Here is a 21206-nt window from a genome sequence, read left to right as displayed (position 1 = left end):
CTATTTATGCGTGGGAATACTTGGAAACAGATATTGTAAATTAAAATAACTTTGAGCTGATTTCCTGGTGATTTTACAGTCTTATGTCCAACAACAAAAATTCTAAAAATTAAAATGTTTTTTTTTTTTTGTGGGGAGGAAGGGAAAAACTTGAAAGGCAACTTTTGGAGGACTTTGACACTCATTTCCCCTTTGGAAATTTACCTACTAACTATTTAAAATGAAGGCCAGTAACACAAAACATAATTATACAAAAAATGAGTCCCAACCCTTCAACTGTTCACATTAATTGGTTTTGTCAAGCAGCTGGTTTGAAAGTGAATTGTGGCACACCTATAACAGATTTAGGCTGATGCAATATTATTTTGACGTCCTACAGTGAGAACAGATTAAACAAAAAGACAGAGCCAATATGCCTACAAACCGTTAACGCCTAGTTTGAGGTAAGGGCATGTTGAGACTTGTCAAGGTAAACCAGTTTAAATGACCCAATTTCCTACTGTCACGTGCCGACCTTTTAGTAATGCACAAACTGAAACGCCAGTGAGGGTCATGGTTGAGTTTGCTCTCGGCCCATACATTATGGAGCCTACTGCACTATATTTGAGGCCTGAGCAGGCAGTACTGCATTTCCAGTCAATTCCGTCATTTCTGGTTATTTTTACCATCACCAATTCTAAAGATATCTCAGCCTCGCGGATATTTGCATATTAAGTTCTGCAGAGTCACAGTCGATCAAGTGTAAATGTCGTATTCAAAATCAAAATGGAGTGACACCTTCACTATTAATCTGTGACACGGTATTACTGTTGCAGTACATGGATTGGCTTTTGTCGCCTCCCTGTGGTAAAAAGCTAGTCATCAAATGGCAACGATAACGCTCCCTCTTTTTCTTTTAGTTTAGCTTAAAAACGTTTATATTAAAAACTCGGAGTCTTATCGCTTTCTTTCTTTCTTTCTTTCTTTCTTTCTTTCTTTCTTTCTTTCTTTCTTTCTTTCTTTCTTTCTTTCTTTCTTTCTTTCTTTCTTTCTTTCTTTCACACACACACACACACACACACACACACACACACACATGTGGTGGGAAACACGTAAACGAATCAAACACTAGACTCGTCAAAATGTTGATTTATTTGTCAAGACTTTGTGTTTAATATCTTATTGCAAGATTAAACGTTTGGGTACCCATTTGATTTTCGATAATACAAAATAATTAATGTCGGTCTATGTATAATACAAGTAATGACATTTAATTTGAGGTTTGTTAAGACTTGCTCTCCTGTCCTTGCCTCTTCTAAGGGATTAGTTAATAAAGTCTTCCTGTGAACCATAATCCATCTCACCTCTCATCCTCCAATTCACCATCTACCAAGTGTTCAGGTCTATGGGCCATCAGGCATCCCTAGGACTGTGTAGTGAGATCAGTGCAACATACTATAGAAGGTTAGGGCGATGTCAATTGTAGGTGAACAGCCACATCTAAATCATGTCCTGGGATAAAGTTAATTCTAACTCTTAACATACAAGTCCAACTTTATGGCACACAGAGTCAGAACATACAATAATTATAAGGCAGAAGAAAATTTACCCATAAAAAAACTTGACAGGTTTAGTGCACGACTAAAGCACACTGCCAAGCTGTGGTGAGGACCTTAAAGTAATAGATGTAAAGAGTTGGGCATTTCAGTGGCAGCATATTCTGAAATATTTTACATTATTGTGAAATGACTCGAAAAAAGTATTGGTTTTAGTCCAACATGAATGGCTTGTTACAGAAGGTGTCTAGAAGCAGTTATCTAGCTAGTAATTCATTCCCTAATGACTCAAACTGAATTGTTCTGCTGCTCTATGTTCGCTACATACTTCAGTCTGAGACTGCCATCGTTTATGTCGTTTGTGGTGACGTCAAAACAAGGGGTGTTGTACAAAACAAAGTCATCAGCGATTGGATCGTTTCGAACCCCAGTATCAAAGTCAATGACACATTTTCCAAACGCCGCTTTACCCACGTGTGTTCTGGCTCTGGCCCAACCCATCGGTTTCTGGGACCAATCAGAATGGTTAGAATGTGTTTACGTTCTAAAAATTGTCGGGGAGGTACTCATTACGGAGAAGGAACTAAGATCCGTGGTAGTGGCGTAGTGTTTGGCCCGGAGCAAGGAGTTTGGGTAGCCAAGCAAAGTCATTCAGTTCACGCACTAATGCAACTGTTCTTAGAAGGGCACCTATTGATTCATTGCTCCCAAACACCCTGTAAGGCTAGACGTAATCTCGGAAACCCAGAACTAATATCTCACGTAAATTGTGCTAGATGCTCAATTAGGTTCTTGGGGGAGATATAAAGTCAGCAAAAAAAGAAAAGGCCTCTCACTGTCAACTGCGATTATTTTCAGCAAACTTAATGTGTAAATATTTGTATGAATATAACAAGATTCAACAACTGAGACATAAACTGAACAAGTTCCACAGACATGTGACTAACAGAAATGGAATGTGTCTCTGAAAAAAGGGAGAATCAAAATCAAAAGTAACAGTCAGTATCTGGTGTGGCCACCAGCTGCATTAAGTGCTGCAGTGCATCTCCTCCTCATGGACTGCACCAGATTTGCCAGTTCTTGCTGTGAGATGTTACCCCACTCTTCCACCAAGGCACCTGCAAGTTCCCAGACATTTCCGGGGGGAATGGCCCTAGCCCTCACCCTCCGATCCAACAGGTCCCAGACGTGCTCAATGGGATTGAGATCCGGGCTCTTCACTGGCCATGGCAGAACACTGACATTCCTGTCTTGCAGGAAATCATGCACAGAACGAGCAGTATGGCTGGTGGCATTGTCATGCTGGAGGGTCATGTCAGGATGAGCCTGCAGGAAGGGTACCACATGAGGGAGGAGGATGTCTTCCCTGTAACGCATAGCGTTGAGATTGCCTGCAATGGCAACAAGCTCAGTCCGATGCTGCTGTGATACACCGTCCCAGACCATGACGGACCCTCCACCTCCAAATCGATCCCGCTCCAGAGTACAGGCCTCGGTGTAAAGCTCATTCCTTCGACGATAAACGCGAATCCGACCATCACCCCTGATGAGACAAAACCACGAGCACTTTTTGCCAGTCCTGTCTGGTCCGGCGACGGTGGGTTTGTGCCCATAGGCGACATTGTTGCCGGTGATGTCTTGTGAGGACCTGCCTTACAACAGGCCTACAAGCCCTCAGTCCAGCCTCTCTCAGCCTATTGCGGACAGTCTGAGCACTGATGGAGGGATTGTGCGTTCCTGGTGTAACTCGGGCAGTTGTTGCCATCCTGTACCTGTACCGCAGGTGTGATGTTCGGATGTACCGGTCCTGTGCAGGTGTTGTTACACCTGTTACACCAGTGGTCTGCCACTGCGAGGATGATCAGCTCTGTCCTGTCTCCCTGTAGCGCTGTCTTAGGCGTCTCACAGTACGGACATTGCAATTTATTGCCCTGGCCACATCTGCAGTCCTCATGCCTCCTTGCAGCATGCCTAAGGCACGTTCACGCAGATGAGCAGGGACCCTGGGCATCTTTCTTTTGGTGTTTTTCAGAGTCAGTAGAAAGGCCTCTTTAGTGTCCTAAGTTTTCATAACTGTGACGTTAATTGCCTACCGTCTGTAAGCTGTTAGTGTCTTAACGACCGTTCCACAGGTGCATGTTCATTTATTGTTTATGGTTCATTGAACAAGCATGGGAAACAGTGTTTAAACCCTTTACAATGATGATCTGTGAAGTTATTTGGATTTTTACGAATGATCTTTGAAAGACAGGGTTCTGAAAAAGGGACGTTTCTTTTTTTGCTGAGTTTCATAGAAAATATACTGAGACTAGCGAAGTCTCCACACCCCTAAACGGAAACTCTCAGCTCAAGCATGGGCCAAATGTCCCCTCCCCTTCCAAAATTTGAAAGATACAAAGACCTGTGAAATCTTGATTTGTCCAAATTATCAGTGATGAAAAAATCTCCACACAAAGTTCCTCGTTAGTCGTTGCATCCCACAGTCTGTTGACAGACTCTATGATACCATCCTATGTTGCGTGCATCTGTCCACGAGATGTTAGGCCAGAGGTACCCTCTGTGTGGGTGATGGAGGTTCAATGTTTGGGTAATACTACCCCCTTCGTAGGTCTTCAGATTATCCACCTACCCTTTTATTTTTTAAACTCCTTTGCATAAATACTTCTGATGCATGACCAGAAGAACATGTGTGCGCCTCTGCGATGAAGGAGATTCATATAATTGTTTCAATACTCCATCATCAGAGATCTGGTATAACCTTCAATACTCAGTAATGTATTACCCAAATTCATTTTACCTCAATCTTTGTGTACATTTTCTATCATTCATTCATTCAGAAAAGGCATTTAGAGGCCTGGTTCTGACTGTGCTGTTGCATACTACAGTTGAAGGTGGGGTTCATTTTAGAAACCTGACTGGTTGTATAGACTGGTGAAATGAGAATGGAAGACGTTCAACGTCGTTGAATACAAATCTCAGACGTGGGGATGATTATGTGGGCAAAAAGAAACACAACATTTGAAATGAAAAGAACAAATTGTGGTTTTAATAGCTCTCAGGTAACAGGTTCAGATCAGCAAGCTGCATATCAACTCACACATACTGTGTACACACACACACTTACACACTCGTCATGAGCACAAAAGTGCCATCATTCCCTCACACACACATACACACTCTACCACACACACATCCTGATTCCAAGTGTTAGGCTGCCATTAATAATGATGAACTCTAGTTAGGTGAACTCTAACCTCTGACCCGGGACTGACCCTGTCCTAGCTCCTGGTGAACTCCAGTCCCGCTGGACTCTATTCTGAAGTTTTTACTTCCCTCTGTTCAGATATACAGCTGTCAATAAGGAACACACAGGTCTCCTAGTGTTCGAGGTTCCAATCAGTCTTATTACTTTACTGGACTGCCACTGTCTGTATCATTCAAGCCACAATCACCCATGTAGGTCATTTAACGCTGTACCAACAATCACGAGCTGTATCTTAAACCTTCCTTCGAAACAGCAACAACTCCCGTCCAGATATCACTCCCGTTCCCTCATCCTCACCCACTAGCAACCTACCCTATCCCACCATACAGTATACAGTATCATGATGTCCCAACCCCATGACTCCGTACACAACCCCCCCCCAATCTCAGAAGCTCCACCTTCTGGAGCTCTGAGAACAGAATGCTGAGTAAGACATCTGAGTGACAGCCTGTAACTCCTCCTCTTCTCTGCTCCTCATCCTCCTCTCCTGTCCGCCATGACTCTTCATTGTGTTTTGGGCTTGGCACCGCCAGGGGTTGTGTCAGGGGTGGGGCCACCCCCTTGGGCAATTCTGTGGAGACTGTATTATAGAGAGGGGTCAATATCACATGATCTCATTTACATTGGTCATTTGATAAAAGGTTATAGGCTTTTTCCATACCATCTCTCCAATACTACCAGCCATTACAAATTGAGTAAATGTCACAGTGATTCAGAAATCAGTTCAGGGTCTGCAGAGCTGCAATGGAAAACTACAGGAAGGAAAGAGGAATGTTGCATGCCACCGTTGTGCCGAAAGATGGCGCCATACTCACATGTCCTTGACGTTGTCAACGTTTGCCTGAATTCCTGCAAAGAAGCCATCCACTTTTGCCTGGAACATCAAAAGAGGTATTGGTGAGAAACACATTTCATTTGAACAATTGACAGAAGTACCTTCTTTCATTGAATAAATCAGGAGAGCAGTTGTCAACAGCGTGAGTGAGATTTTACCTGGTGCTGCCTGTAGAACAGCGGTAGAGAGAATAGAGCGATCACACCTGGAGAAGAAGACAGAAAGGGAGGAGATGGCATGTGTTAAGCTTTCTGATTGAGTAAATAGCTTCTTCAGACTAACAACATGGCATGCCTTTTCATTCAAATCAAAAGGCTGTTGATAAAACAATATAAGCACCGTCTTCAACTGAAATACTCAAAGTACAATATTCGACAATGTCAGCATGCATCAACCAATGGTATCAGTCTCTACAGGACAAATGGCCATCATGATTATTGAATGGCAATTCAATAAAGTTATTCGAATAGTGATTCTAACTGTGTCTGTGATTCTCACCCATGATGAGCACAGTAAGGCCATTACACAGGTCTCCCAGGAAGGTCAACAGGTAAATCAGAGCCAGGAGCTGAAAAGAACGGGAGGAAACACAGTGAGCTCCACATACACAATGCACAATGTAAATGTACTCTCGGCAATAAGCATTGCAAATTCCATCAAAATATAAATATATTTAGCAAACGATTTTATCCATAGCAACTTACAGTCATGCATGCATACATTTGAAGTACAGGTGGCCCCGGGAATGGAACCCACTACCCTGACGATTCAAGCGCCATGCTCTACCAACTGAGTGGTACAGGACTGCCAAAGACTTAGAATGCATAAGCTTGTGGCAAATGTGTTGCAAAGAGTATTTGAAATAATCCCACAGCAACCCCCCCCCCGCACCCCCCCCCCAAAACCTTTCGTGATCTAACAGTCACACTTGAATTTTCCCCCCTCCTTACTAGCTCTGACTTTCCTGATAGCTACCTAATTGAGGAAACATTTACTTACTAGGACTGTGAAATGTGGTTGTCCCATCTAGCTATCTTAAAATGAATGCACTAACTGTAAGTCTCTCTGGATAGGCGCGTCTGCTAAATGACTCAAATGTAAAATGTCAATGAATGCACGCATCATATGTCAAAATTGCACATGGTCCCTGACAAATGAATGAGTACATATTTCCCAGGTCATCCACCATAACCCTTGTGGAGTTGGTGTAATATAGCTCAGTGGGTTGGGCCCTTACCCCCATCCTGAAACGGGACACCCCCCTCTCAGAGAAGACGAAACTCCTCTCGTACCCCCCTGTAACTGGGTTAACAGCCACCTGTGTCCCATGTCACATACCGGCCAGGTCAGGGTTCTTACCAAGGGGCTCTTCGGCTTCTGGGGCTCAGGCTTAAGGCTACGTGGTACAGTCACTCTGGCTCTCACTAACTCTGATAAGTCACACTAAGTACTCCTGCTGTAAATTTACATTTAACCCTAAAGCATTATGGTGCGAGCCACATGACTGTTGTTGATTTAATGTGCCAATGTTTTCCTTCTACTGTCCCGGTAAACTGGAGAGAAAATGAACGAAGTCTAAAAGGAAGGTTTCTAGCAGAAACGTTTTATCATTTGATAACGAATTGAGATTCAGATTAGAATTGAACTTTATTGAATTATTGGTCGAAGTTTGCCGTACATATTGTATGACCATGACAAGGGAACATGCTTCATCAATATGTCAGGACTGACCTAGAGTGTAACTGAAATACACACAGAGAAATGTCATACATGTTCTGTATGAAACACATACATAGGATGGGGAGAGGGAAAGGACGAGAACCTTTGGCAAACTGTTAAAAGTAACCTTTGCTTGAGTACTATGTTGTTTTAGCCTCCATAAAAAAGGACACCATTGCAATGCTTTAAGAGCTCTCAGGTATACTGGCAAGGGGACGATACAGTTGTACTGCTTTCTTATTGTTACCCTTACGATGTGACGCATCGTCCCCGATACCAATTCAATAAAATCCCAACGTTCTACAAACTTGCAATTGTGTTTGCTGCCAGTTTGCTTGCATCACACTCCGATGCGAACAAAAACAAGGGAACGCTTAAAGCAGCGGGACTATATGTACATGATTATCACAATCATATGAACCACAGTGAGTTGTGGGTATGACAGCAGCGGTCTTTGATAGTGGTCTTGTTAGGAAACACAGTCATCATTTGTCATTTGACGACGGTGGGCATGACAACGTCGTCATCTCCAGTGAACGGGGAGGCAGGCTGATGCCAGTACAGAGCAGAGGAAGAGAAAAATATGGATAGAGAAAGAGGAGGGAGGGATGTCTGCTCTAAGGAAAGAGAGTCGAGCCCAGACAGCTAGATGTAGTAGTTGAAGTAAATCCACAATGACAAGATGGCCTCCTGTAAACAGGGTCATGGACGGGGTTCAAGAGACAAGGAGGAGAAGGGAAGGAGATGAAAAGAGAGAGAGAGAGAGAGGCAGAGAGAGAAAGGGCATGTTTTGAGGGACAAAAGGTCTATGCCATTCTGAAGAGCTTCCTTGTGTAAAAAGTTATTTGAACCTTAATAAGGATCGGCCCCTTTTCTTCAATTTTCGCCTAAAATGACATACCCAAATCTAACTGCCTATAGCGCAGGCCCTGAAGCAAGGATATGCATATTATTGGTACCATTTGAAAGGAAACACTTTGAAGTTTGTGGAAATGTGAAAGGAATGTAGGAGAATATAACAAAATAGATCTGGTAAAATATCTGGTACAATCATCTTAGAAATGCAAGAGAAAGGCCATAATGTATTATTCCAGCCCAGGTGCAATTTAGATTTTGGCCACTAGATGGGAACAGTGTATGTGCAAAGGTTTAGACTTATCAAATGAACCATTGCATTTCTGTTATTGTTACTTACAACCTCATGCTAACCGCATCAGCCCGCGTTAGCTCAACTGTCCCAGAGGGGACCCACCAACCATGAAGAAGTTTTAAGTGAATGAATGAGACTTGAGAGGAGCTCTTGAAGGAGAGCATATTAAAAAAAGGTACTGCCAGATTCTGGCCCTTTCTAGACGAAGATCGACGAGATCCAACACCTAGGCAGTCTCACCTTGAGAGAGTCGAAGAGGCTTCCAACCAGGAAGAGATTCTTGAGTGAGTTAGCAGCAGAGACGACTGCAACGATGGTCTTCTGCATGTATTGGTCAGCCAGCTCCCCACTGAAACTAATGTCCAGATCCAGATACGCCCTAAGGACAGAAAGAGAGCGGGGTAGAAAAGGAGAGTGATAGAGGGGGAGTGATGGAGAAAGAGAGGGAGATAGAGTTCAGGACCAGTGGGAAGGAGGAAAGAGGCAGTGTTGGTTAGAAAATGAGCGATTGTCGCCACGAGGGTCCTGACGCAGAACACAGTTTGTCGTCTTACGCCTCAATGATTTCCATCAGCACAGATATTCAAATAGAAATGTCCTTTCAGATCATGATGGATGACGTCTATCAACTAGTTTGTCAAACAGCAGTGGTTAACCTATAAAAAAAAAAACATTAAAAACACACTGCCGTTTTTTTAAAGACAAGCCCACTGGACTGTGATCCCAGGCATGATTTATTTTGGGAGGTGAGGGAATCCAGCCAATTAAGAACCTATTCCTGAATGCCACTCCCACAATGTTATTAGAGAAGAGAGGAGATAAACAAGAGTGGAAGGGAGTGGGGGATGAGAGGAAATAGGAGAGGAAAGGCGAGAAGAAATAGGAAAAGAAGAGGGGAAGACGAGCGGAAGAAGACAATAATAAAGGAGAAAAGAGGAAATGTTTTTAAAAGAGCAGAGGAGAGGACTGACAGAGAGAATGGAGAGGAGAGAACATGATTGCATTGAGAGAGGAGAACCCCCTCCAGGTGTAATAGGAACACTTCCCCATCCCCATTCTATCCCATCTCATGCCAGGTGGCCAGCCACTCACTTGAAGGGGGGCACTCCGTCTCCCATGTTGAGCACGTGCAGGATTTTATAGTAGAGGCTGACTGAGACGGTGAAGCACAGGGCGCCCAGGGAGATGGTGGAGATGATTGTGATGATGCTGAGCTGGAACAAGGACAGCAAACCCACCACCAGCCCTGTGAATACCATGCCTGTACGCTCTGTGTCCTTCCAGTAGATCAGGTCCATCACTGAGGAGAGGAGGAGGAGAGAGCAGAGGAGCCAGAGAAGGATAGACGGTAAGAGGGATGGAGAGGGGAATTGACAAGAGGGAGAAAAGGTGGGAAAAGAAGAAAGTTAGATGCATTGTCTACATGTTCACTTCAAGTATAAACCAATGAGAAACAGAGTGGAAGCCAACATGGTCTTCATTGAAGCAGGATGGGGGAGGGGACAAGCCCATGCATCTGACACTTCCTCAGATTTTTTTAGTTGGTTGCCAACGGCAGCAGGGACAGTCAGAGCTGCAAGAGTCTCTCCTCCTCACTGTTCCTGCCTATGTGCCTTTTACAAAAACCCCACAGCATCACCAGCCAGTCAGTCCCTGTTTGTCTTTGACTCTTCAGTGCTCAGTGGGCCAGAAGGCCTTTCAGCTGTGCGGAGGCAGCGCAGAGGGACAGTGATCACCAGGCAGAGAGAAAACATAGAGCAGGGGGAGATGTCAAGCCTAGCCTGGGCTTAATATAGCCTGCGCACTCTATAGATGAAAGGAGAGAGAAGAGGAAAGAAAAGAGGAGAGGAGGGAGCAGGAACCCTGAATTTAAATGTTGCCTCGGAGAGCACCTGCTGACAATCTTCAAGCCCGCTTCCACCCCTTTTCTGCACCCTGTCCGTCTCCCTCGATCAGTCACCCAGCAACTGGAGCCACTGCGACTGGGCCCTCTCAGAGCCAAAATGGAGGCTCCCCTGGCCTGATCCCTCCATGGAATAAGTAGCAGTAGCGGCCAACCAACAGAGTAATTACAGCCAACACACTGATAGCACAGTGTAATGAAGCTGAACTCGGAGGTGGTAAACTGTAGTGACAAAGACATGTGGTCCTTACTCCATGGCTATCAGTATATGAGTGAGCCTGGGAATTCAAATAGAGTGCACTGATATACCTGACCAGCATTAATACCCTCAAAGCCTCCGGTACACACACACACACACACACACACACACACACACACACACACACACACACACACACACACACACACACACACACACACACACACACACACACACACACACACACACACACACACACACACACACACACACACACACACACACACACACACACACACACACACACACACACACACACACACACACACACACACACACACACACACACACACACACACACACACACACACACACACACACACACACACACACACACAGTCCCGTGTGGCTCAGTTGGTAGAGCATGGTGTTTACAACGCCAGGGTTGTGGGTTCGATTCCCATGGGGGAGTAGTACGAAAAAAATATCTAATGTATGAAATGTATGCATTCACTACTGTAAGTCGCTCTGGATAAGAGTGTCTGCTAAATGACTAAAATGTCAAATGTAAATGCTACACACACATCACAACCGCTGCTACCAGACTCCTGTTGTATATACTTGCCCCCATCCCCTCTTAAGCAATACACATATAAATGTTGCATTATACATTTTGCCTTCCAGTATTATACTTATGCTAATATGTTTATTGTATTCTACTGCCATTTACTCTGTTTGTATTCTTATATTTTATTATTTCTCATTGTTGTTTGCATTGTCTGGAAGGAACCTGCAAGTAAGCATTTCATTGGACGATGTATACCATGCGTATGCCATACGTACGACTAATAAAACTTGAAACTTCTCTGCTTTGACCAATCCATAGAATGTTCAGCACCAAGCCACCCTCTCAGAGACAGAGGGCTCCACCCTACTGATAGACGGGGTGAAATACCCAGGAGCTTTCCCTACCCTGCAAGTAGAAGAGGCTTATCTAGCTTATATAAACTATACTCCTGAGCAGGAGCCCCTTCTCCCCTCACTGTACCAAAGTCCAAGGGCAGAGACACCATAACAGCCCATAAAGACTTGCAGTCAATAGCAGATGTAAAGGTCTGCTGGGGCAAGTATGCTGGTATGTTTTTCAAAACAACAACCAGAGAGGCATCAGCTGCCCTCTCTGCAATCGAATCTGTCCTGATACTACCAATCTCTCCCTTTCTGCAGTGTCTGTCTTAAAAGAGCCATGACGTCAAAGCTTCAAACTGTTTCTGGGGCAGGGGAATATATTTCACATGGGCGTATGTGACAGGGCATTCTTTATTGTCGGGAGATTTACGATAATGTCCTCCCCCTCCCCATAAGGTGAGCGTCCTGCCTTGAGCTGTCCTGGGAGTCCATCAGCGGGTCACCCTGTGTCCCGTTATTATGTCATCCCTGAGCCATCCGTCCAAAGCCCCCAGTGCCTGTCAACAACCAGTCATTTTTTAGAATGTAAGTCATTTAGCAGAAGCTCTTATCCAGAGTGACTTACAGGAGCAATTAGGGTTAAGTGCCTTGCTCAAGGGTACATCAACAGATTTTTCACCTGGTCAGCTCTGGGATTTGAACCAGCAACCTTTCAGTTACTGGCCCAACGCTCTTAACTGCTAGGCTACCTGACGCACATAAAAGAGAGTCCGTGCTGCCTCCTCTCCGTTTCCACACAGACAAACACCCAGCCAGCCTAGTTAAAACTGTTACAATTTTTTATTTTTGACAGATAGTGCTTCCAACACTGCATTACTGAATATCTCCTATGTACAGCAGTCATTTTGGTTTGTTAAAACCAAGCCTGAGGTTTATGAAACATTCCCCACTTCCTCAACAGCAGACCCCCCCCCACCTCCCCATAGACGTCCACACAAAGACCTCACTACACAGAGACCTACCTACACAGAGACCTACCTACGCAGAAACCTCCCTACGCAGAGACCTACCTACACAGAGACCTCCCTACACAGAGACCTCCCTACACAGAGACCTACCTACACAGAGACCTACCTACACAGAGACCTACCTACACAGAGACCTACCTACACAGAGACCTCCCTACACAGAGACCTACCTGCCCATTGTCCCAACAGGTGGAACTACAGTACAGTAGCATACAGCTCTCTGATGTGTTGGCACTTTGCAACATTGACCAGCACACGGTAACACTGTTAAATGCACAGACTAAGGGCACTAAGAAATGGAAGACATACCACAGCAAGTTATACTAACGCCGGGGCAAAACAAACCCCTCATGTGACAGTCCAATAGATTGACTCTATACTAAGCCACGACTATATTGGTTAATGTTAATATAGTGATATAATGAACTCTCTGAGAATAGTACAGACAATATGAAGTGGGAAGGGGGGAGTCACACACACGCACACACACACACACACACACACACACACACACACACACACACACACACACACACACACACACACACACACACACACACACACACACACACACACACACACACACAGACCAAATTGAAAGCTGTATTTGCCATAATCTTAGAGAAACTTCTCTATCTATGCCAAGTTCAGCATACTCTTACACCATGAGGAAATACAATGCAGCACTGCTCAGACTGAACTAACTGACTGACTGACTGACTGACTCAATCATTACTACAACATAATAAAATCACCAGTCAACCAATTCACAGCCTGACCTATTTACCACCACAACCAAAACCACCACCCAGCCATTTTAACACTACAGGGCAGGCAGGAAGTCCCAGAGTAGCCCTGTGAAACACCTTGGCTCTGCCAACCCTACTGCCAACCCTGCTGCCCAAAGAGGTAACCCTGTCAGATGGGGCACAGACCAGCTCATCACACTACTAGCCTCTTACATACACACAAATAATCACATATATGGTCCCAACATGCTGTAACAAGCTATAACACAACTCTGGATGGTCACCACTAAGGCCAGGATGAGCAGGTTTTTAAAGGAGCAAAGAGTTAAATTTTTTTGCCATGGAAAAAATATTGCGATACTGGTATCGTCAAAACCCTAGTCGCCACCATCTAAAAACACTCTTAACCCGCCTGAAACAATCCCATCAATAAGCAGGCAGACACACACACCTCTGCAAAGTTGGAACGGTCTTAAACACTCCTGGTCGGTGAGTGGTAAAAATCTCCCCAAAGACCCTCGGCTGTAGCTGGTCTCCTGACGTTCAGACTCCTCTCCAAAGCCACGGTCACTAAATGCACGGCTCTACACTGGATAGACGGGGTCAGTCCCTACATGTGGAAACGCCCCGACGGCTGAGGACGACAGGTACTGTAACTCTAACTGTGCCCTGATCTTGCCGATGTCTGAAACGAGACACTGCTTTGCCCATTGAATAGGTCACCTGCCTCCCCGCCTAGTCAATTCACTGATAGATCTCAGTGTGCCGACTGACACCGTCTCATAATATCTCCCTCTTGTCTCTCTGAGCCCAGGGTCTTACCGTTAATGTTGGCCATTTTGGTTGCTGCTCAGGCGATCCCCCCTTCTCTCTGTTTGTCTCTCTCTCAGTCCCCCTGCTCTCTCCCTGCCACGCTGAGCTGTTTTTGGCCTCCCCTGCCCCGTCAGCAGTACAGAGACTTTTCAGTCCAAAATAATCAGCCCAATAGGGCCCGCCCTTTTCAAGACTCATGTAGACTACAACGTAGATAGACAGATAGATACAGAGATAAGATAGATGCCAAATATATTCACTTATTCACACATGTAGTACATGCATATACTGTATATTGACCCGAGACAGAGACAAACCTTGAGACACACGCGTTAGTATACACATACAGTATCTCACAAAAGTGAGTACACCCCTCACATTTTTGTAAATATTTGAGTTTATCTTTTCATGTGACAACACTGAAGAAATGAGACTTTGCTACAATGTAAAGTAGTGAGTGTACAGCTTGTATAACAGTGTAAATTTGCTGTCCCTCAAAATAACTCAACACACAGCCATTAATGTCTAAACCGCTGGCAACAAAAGTGAGTACACCCCTAAGTGAAAATGTCAAAATTGGGCCCAATTAGCCATTTTCCCTCCCAGGTGTCATGTGACTCGTTAGTGTTACAAGGTCTCAGGTGTGAATGGGGAGCAGGTGTGTTAAATTTGGTGTCATCGCTCTCACACTCCCTCATACTGACTGGTCACTGGAAGTTCAACATGGCACCTCATGGCAAAGAACTCTCTGAGGATCTGAAAGAAAGAATTGTTGCTCTACATAAAGATGGCCTGGGCTATAAGAAGATTGCCAAGACCCTGACACTGAGCTGCAGCACGGTGGCCAAGACCATACAGCGGTTTAACAGGACAGGTTCCACTCAGAACAGGCCTCGCCATGGTCGACCAAAGAAGTTGTGTGCACGTGCTCAGCGTCATATCCAGAGGTTGTCTTTGGGAAATAGACGTATGAGTGCTGCCAGCATTGCTGCAGAGGTTGAAGGGTTGGGGGGTCAGCCTGTCAGTGCTCAGACCATACGCCGCACACTGCATCAAATTGGTCTGCATGGCTGTCGTCCCAGAAGGAAGCCTCTTCTAAAGATGATGCACAAGAAAGCCCGCAAACAGTTTGCTGAAGACAAACAGACTAAGGACATTGATTACTGGAACCATGTCCTGTGGTCTGATGAGACCATGATAAACTTATTTGGTTCAGATGGTGTCAAGCGTGTGTGGCGGCAACCAGGTGAGGAGTACAAAGACAAGTGTGTCTTGCCTACAGTCAAGCATGGTGGTGCGAGTGTCATGGTCTGGGGCTGCATGAGTGCTGCCGGCACTGGGGAGCTACAGTTCATTGAGGGAACCATGAATGCCAACATGTACTGTGACATACTGAAGCAGAGCATGATCCCCTCCCTTCGGAGACTGGGCCGCAGGGCAGTATTCCAACATGATAACGACCCCAAACACACCTCCAAGACGACCACTGCCTTGCTAAAGAAGCTGAGGGTAAAGGTGATGGACTGGCCAAGCATGTCTCCAGACCTAAACCCTATTGAGCATCTGTGGGGCATCCTCAAACGGAAGGTGGAGGAGTGCAAGTTCTCTAACATCCACCAGCTCCGTGATGTCGTCATGGAGGAGTGGAAGAGGACTCCAGTGGCAACCTGTGAAGCTCTGGTGAACTCCATGCCCAAGAGGGTTAAGGCAGTGCTGGAAAATGATGGTGGCCACACAAAATATTGACACACCCAATTTGGATATTTTCACTTAGGGGTGTACTCACTTTTGTTGCCAGCGGTTTAGACATTAATGGCTGTGTGTTGAGTTATTTTGAGGGACAGCAAATTTACACTGTTAAACAAGCTGTACACTCACTACTTTACATTGTAGCAAAGTGTTATTTCTTCAGTGTTGTCACATGAAAAGATATACTCAAATATTTACAAAAATGTGAGGGGTGTACTCACTTTTGTGAGCTACTGTAGATAGCCATAGTGGATAGCAAAGAGACAAAACCACAGACAACGATGACACACACACCCATTCAGAGAAACAACACACATGGACATGGACACAGACAGAGAATTACATAACACACTTATGTAAGCAGAGTCAGAACCAACAACAGCTAACAAAGGAGCAGGTATAGAAGTAAAAACACATTATTGTGAGATGAAGACAGTACCGTCCTACCAGTAGGTACAAACTCTTAGAAAAAAGAGTTCTTCAGCTGTCCCCATATGAGAACCCTTTTTGGTTTCAGGTAGAACCCTCTGTGGAAATGGTTCTACGTGGAACCCAAACGGGTTCTACATGGAACCAAAAAGGCTTCTTCAAAGGGAACTCCTATTATGACAGCCAAATAACCCTTTTAGGTTCTAGATGGCATGTTTTCTCAAATAACCTCATATATATATTCAGATATGCATAGCGGTAGTCTAACCTGTAACCAGCTAGTCTAACCTCACAATAAACATGGGGAGTCAAATGTGTTCTGACATATTCAGCCCCATTCTGATACAGAAACCAGATGGTTCGCTTTACATGATATCTAGAAACCCTTAAAGCCTGTCAACAGCTTGACCAGCCATTAATCACCCAGGGTCAGTGTGAGGGGGGTGGACAGTACAGTACACCCAGCCCAACCAGCCACCGGGCCAGCCACCCCCCAGTCCACCCACTATAATAAGATTGGAGGATATGGCGGAGGTCCATATTGAATGGCATCCCCCTTGAAGAGTCATCCATATCGACCATGGAGGCCAGAGAAGATAGATTTAATGTCTCACACTTGGTCTCTCTCTCTCTCTCCCCCCCTCTTTCCTTCACTGCCCTGTCTCACATTCTCTTTATCATGTGTACAGTGATCCAAGGGATACGGAAAGATTAGGGTGTTAGCGTGTAGGTCCGAGCAGACACATACAGACAGAGCAGGAATGATTTTTGGTGGAATTAGCCCATTACCCCTTGGAATCCCAAGGGAATTTTGCCATGGGGACACAATGGGACACACAGGGCTCACAGCGAAATATATTCCAGGGTCTATGTTACTCAGGCACTGAGAGGGAAATGTGTATCTACTTTATTTTCATTATCGTTTGAAAAGGATTGATTGAGGAAGGCTTTGTGCTCTCAGCAACATATCAAGGACAGAAATGAGAGGGAGGTAACAGGGTAGGGGTAATTGTCTTCCGACAGATGGCGTCATTCTAACACGACCGCATTGCCGTGAACTATCAGTACAGACGCGCTATCGGACGTAAGATAATGTAGTAGAAGTCAAATAGAATGAGTCGGGCAAGGGGATGGTAGATGCAAAGGTAGATCCAAGATAGGAAAGTCACGTAAACATAGACAAGATGTGCTACAAACGTTACCTGCTATGTGGGTGCATATCGTAGGGCCTGATAGGTTGAGCGCTGAAAACCACTGTTCGCTAACCAGCTCTTCCTGAGTGTTTCGACCAATGGAGGTGGAGGAAGTGGATGACACGTCATCGGTGAGGCTGCCTCTTGGTCGCACAGCCGTGAGCAGTGGGACGGTGGTTTCCGTGGTTACGAGGGACTCAGCCTCAGGGGGCGGTGACGCTGCTGAGAAACAGGACACAAGGTAATTGTGACGATGTCATCGCCCTGCATCAAGTTAGTCTACAGGCAGGTCGCATTAGATCAACTGGAAATGTCATTCATCTGATGACGTCATTATTTACCTGACTTCATCTGTGGTCACACACACACACGCACGCACGCACGCATTATTAGCTCAACTCAGTTGTGTTGTGCGTAAGCCTGTCACAGTTATGTACTATCAAATGGGACACACTTCCCATTTTAAAACATGGAGGTTACACCCATTTACCCTGGAGCAATATGCTCACCCACAGTGTGATTTCAGGGTCTAGAAAGCATGAAAAGATGCAGTATCTCCTGCTTTTGTAAATGTAGCTCCATGCAGGTATATCTACCCTGATCCCATCTACCCACTCATCTAGATAGCCCCACCCCATCCCCACTGCCCCATAGTGGGCTCACCCTGGTGGCTGTCAGAGGGAATGTAGTGCTGGTGCTCCAGGGGCTCCAGGGGCTCCGTCTCCTCTCTCTGGGTCTCTGTGTCCCTCTCTTGAGGATCAATCTCAGTATCTAGGAGAGAGGCCTGGACTGTCACAGTCTGTCTGTGGACGTCCCTCTCCCTTTCCTCCCTCTCCCTCTCCTCCTCATCCTCATCCTCTAGGGTGAGGAAGGTGTGGGGGTCCCACTCCACGTCGGGGGAGTCCAGGGGGAGGAGCGATTCCACGGTGTCTGTGCGGATCAGGGAGGTGCGGCCTCCCCTGGCCCCGCCCCTCCGCCGGCTCCCTGATGATGAGTCACGATGATGTCGTGAGGCTCCGCCTGCCTCTGCCTCGGCTATGGCGATGTAGGAGAAGGTGGGCTCGAAGGAGTTCTGTCTCGGGGTCCCCCAAATGGAGGGGGATGAAGCTCCACCGTCATCATCCTCTGGACCCCCGTCTTCTTCGTCAGACCACTCCCTGGCCGTCTGCAGGTCGTACAGCTCAGACTCCTCATTCCCACCTGGAGAGAACAGGCACAGGAAAAGCCTTAAAGTAAAACCTATATTGATTTAAGAATTTTTTTATTTTTATATTTGTTATTCTGTCCTGTGTCAATGTTATATGTTGAAAATTGTGTAGGCTTTCATTACAGAAAAGCTATAGAGTTAGCTATAAACTACAGTGAAAACTTTAATCCAAGGAGAAAGCTATAGAAGTACACAATATTATTCCATAAACATATCACATGTTCTGTGACGTTAATGTCTACAGAGAAGCCGTTTGACGTTGCTCTCTCATCTACATATCCTCTGATGTTTTTGAGCGCTGAGTTGAACGCCCAATAAAGCACAACATGCTTTGTCTGAATGAAAGGGCAACATCCAAAAGGTGCAAAACACTTTTGATGGGAGTAAACTTTCCAGATCTCATTATTCCGAAAGGCTACAAAAGCATTCAAGCAAACAAATGGGCACAATCAACTTCAGGTTACACCTGGAGACTTTGTAGACATGTCATAATATAATTTTTTTTCCTATTATGATTCTCACATACAAAGTCCAATCATTCACGTAGTCCATTTCTAAACCTGTACCGTATGTATGCATTGTGTGATGTTACCTTCAGTGCAGGGAGGTGTTGAATCAGGTGTGGAGGAGACAGAACCATATTCCTCTGGAAGAAAAAGAACAAGATTAATCAGAGACATGTCTATCACCATTGGCTAGGGAACTATCATAACCACAGTTGTGAAATGTACATTACAAAACAGACAATTTGTATCTCAAAAAAACAACTGATTAAGGACTGCCATTTGGCCATTCTATGTGAAACTGGAGACACTTCTATACCGTCTATGTCTACAACTCCTGTCTTCCTTCTATTTCTATGTCTGCAACTTTTAACCAAGGCCTATTTGCATGTAAGGCTAGAGAGCAGACACTATCGAGATACGTTTTCCTCTCAATATAAAGCATTGTATCCCATTCAAATGCATTACATTGTGCACAAAAGCATTACCACACATAGCCTATTCTCAGACAGATTACGTACTTCCAATCATGTAAATGCGTTTCTATAGTATCTCAATACATTGAGATGAGATTGAGAGAAGAAATAAAACGGTTGCGTTTGTATTTTTTAGGAGAATCCATGGCTCGAATCCAGGTATTTGAGTAGCCTTTTTCTAAGCCATTACCCAGTCTTTAAAAGCAATTTCATTGGTGTTTGTATACGCTATGCTAACAGCTAACTATGTTCCCTCTCCTACAGTACAGACCAGCCCTGGCAGAGCAGGCAGGGGTGAGGCCTTAACTACATTAGCTAGCCTGCCGCCTCAGATCATCCAATAAATCAAGCAGCTGGTAACTGTGAAAGAAGCTCTGGCTAAAATGAAAACACCTGCATACACACACACACACACACACACACACACACACACACACACACACACACACACACACACACACACACACACACACACACACACACACACATCTGCAATAGGTCTCTACAAAGGAAAAGAAAAAGGTGCGTCTGCTACAGCACTGCATCAATCCATCCGTTCAACCATGTGTTTATCAAGGGAGGGAGCGAGAGAAAGAGAGGGGAGATCGATGGCCACGCATATGGCTATTACAGATGCTGTACAGATATATAGGGATGCGAAAGACAGACAGACAGACAGACAGACAGACAGACAGACAGACAGACAGACAGACAGACAGACAGACAGACAGACAGACAGACAGACAGACAGACAGACAGACAGACAGACAGACAGACAGACAGACAGACAGACAGACAGACAGACAGAAGCCGACACACTCACTGCAGTGGGAGAATCCTAGAACCTGGCCCATGCTCCATCTAGGCACTGTTGGGCCCATCCAGTCTGGAAGCCCCCCTCTCTTCCTCTGGATCTCTCGCTCTCTCTCTCTCTCTCTCTCTCTCTCTCTCTCTCTCGCTGCTCTCTCCCTCTTCCACCTCCCTCCCTCCCTCCCTTCCTTGTTCCACCGATGCAGCACTGCTGTTTCTCTCTCTGGCTCTCCCTCCATGCACCCTCCCCTTCCTTCTCTGACGCACAGGCCCCTCCCTACCTCCTTCTCCTGCTCTCTCTTTTTTCCCCTCCCTCTCCTGCTCTCACATCACTATGACGGCAGGGGAGCAGCACAGGCAGGGCAGAGCCAGAGAAAGAGTTTGTGTGTGTGTGTGTGTGTGTGTGTGTGTGTGTGTGTGTGTGTGTGTGTGTGTTTCCCTCCTTCCATTCATGACTAATCATTAGTGTGTCCATCCAGCCAAGTGGAGTATATCTGTCTGCATTTTACGGGGCTTTGTATTTTGTATTTATTAGGGATCCCCGATAGCTGCTGCCAACGCAGCAGCTACTCTTCCTGGGGTCCAAGATGATTGGTAGTGGTAGTGATAGTGGGCATGGCCTTGTTGCATACACATGACAAAGGGGAACATAGAGCTCATTACAAATATATGTCTTTTTGCACCCCCCCCCCCACACACAGACAGACAGTATGTCTTACTGGGTGTTTTGAATA

The 21206-nt window shown here is 45.4% G+C and overlaps 1 protein-coding gene and 1 non-coding gene across 5 annotated transcripts; one reads left to right on the top strand and one right to left on the bottom strand.

Moving 5' to 3' along the window:
• Positions 1-4559: 4559 nt before the first annotated feature.
• LOC123729251 (reticulon-2) lies at positions 4560-20620 on the bottom strand. Of its 4 annotated transcripts, none has more exons than XM_045703534.1 (10): positions 20486-20620; positions 19276-19329; positions 18140-18676; positions 17486-17698; positions 9597-9804; positions 8745-8883; positions 6134-6203; positions 5794-5840; positions 5616-5674; positions 4560-5380 (listed from the first exon to the last, which is right to left on the bottom strand). In XM_045703534.1, the coding sequence occupies exons 1-10, from the start codon at positions 20541-20543 to the stop codon at positions 5305-5307; spliced, it is 1461 nt and encodes a 486-aa protein (XP_045559490.1). In that variant the 5' UTR covers positions 20544-20620; the 3' UTR covers positions 4560-5304. The 4 variants fall into 4 exon arrangements, with proteins under 4 accessions (XP_045559490.1, XP_045559491.1, XP_045559492.1 ...); XM_045703535.1 differs by having other exon boundaries at positions 17486-17695; XM_045703536.1 differs by lacking the exons at positions 17486-17698; positions 18140-18676; positions 19276-19329; positions 20486-20620 and adding an exon at positions 14115-14261.
• On the top strand, positions 11006-11077 carry trnav-uac (transfer RNA valine (anticodon UAC)). Its single transcript has one exon. It is a non-coding gene; the product is annotated as a tRNA-Val (tRNA).
• Positions 20621-21206: the final 586 nt, after the last annotated feature.

This window comes from Salmo salar, chromosome ssa20 (genome assembly GCF_905237065.1).
Source record: "Salmo salar chromosome ssa20, Ssal_v3.1, whole genome shotgun sequence".
In the NCBI taxonomy this organism is placed as follows: Eukaryota; Metazoa; Chordata; class Actinopteri; order Salmoniformes; family Salmonidae; genus Salmo; species Salmo salar.
The sequence above is the reverse complement of the archived record's forward strand: the minus strand, read 5'-3'. Positions and strand labels throughout refer to the sequence as shown.

Excerpts from the sequence above, each read along its gene's own strand:
- LOC123729251 (XM_045703534.1), bottom strand. The coding sequence starts at position 20,543 with ATGGGCCCAACAGTGCCTAGATGGAGCATGGGCCAGGTTCTAGGATTC. Across the intron at positions 19,330-20,485 it reads TCTAGGATTCTCCCACTGCA|AGGAATATGGTTCTGTCTCC; the intron begins GTGAGTGTGTCG and ends TTTTTCTTCCAG. Across the intron at positions 18,677-19,275 it reads AACACCTCCCTGCACTGAAG|GTGGGAATGAGGAGTCTGAG; the intron begins GTAACATCACAC and ends TGTTCTCTCCAG.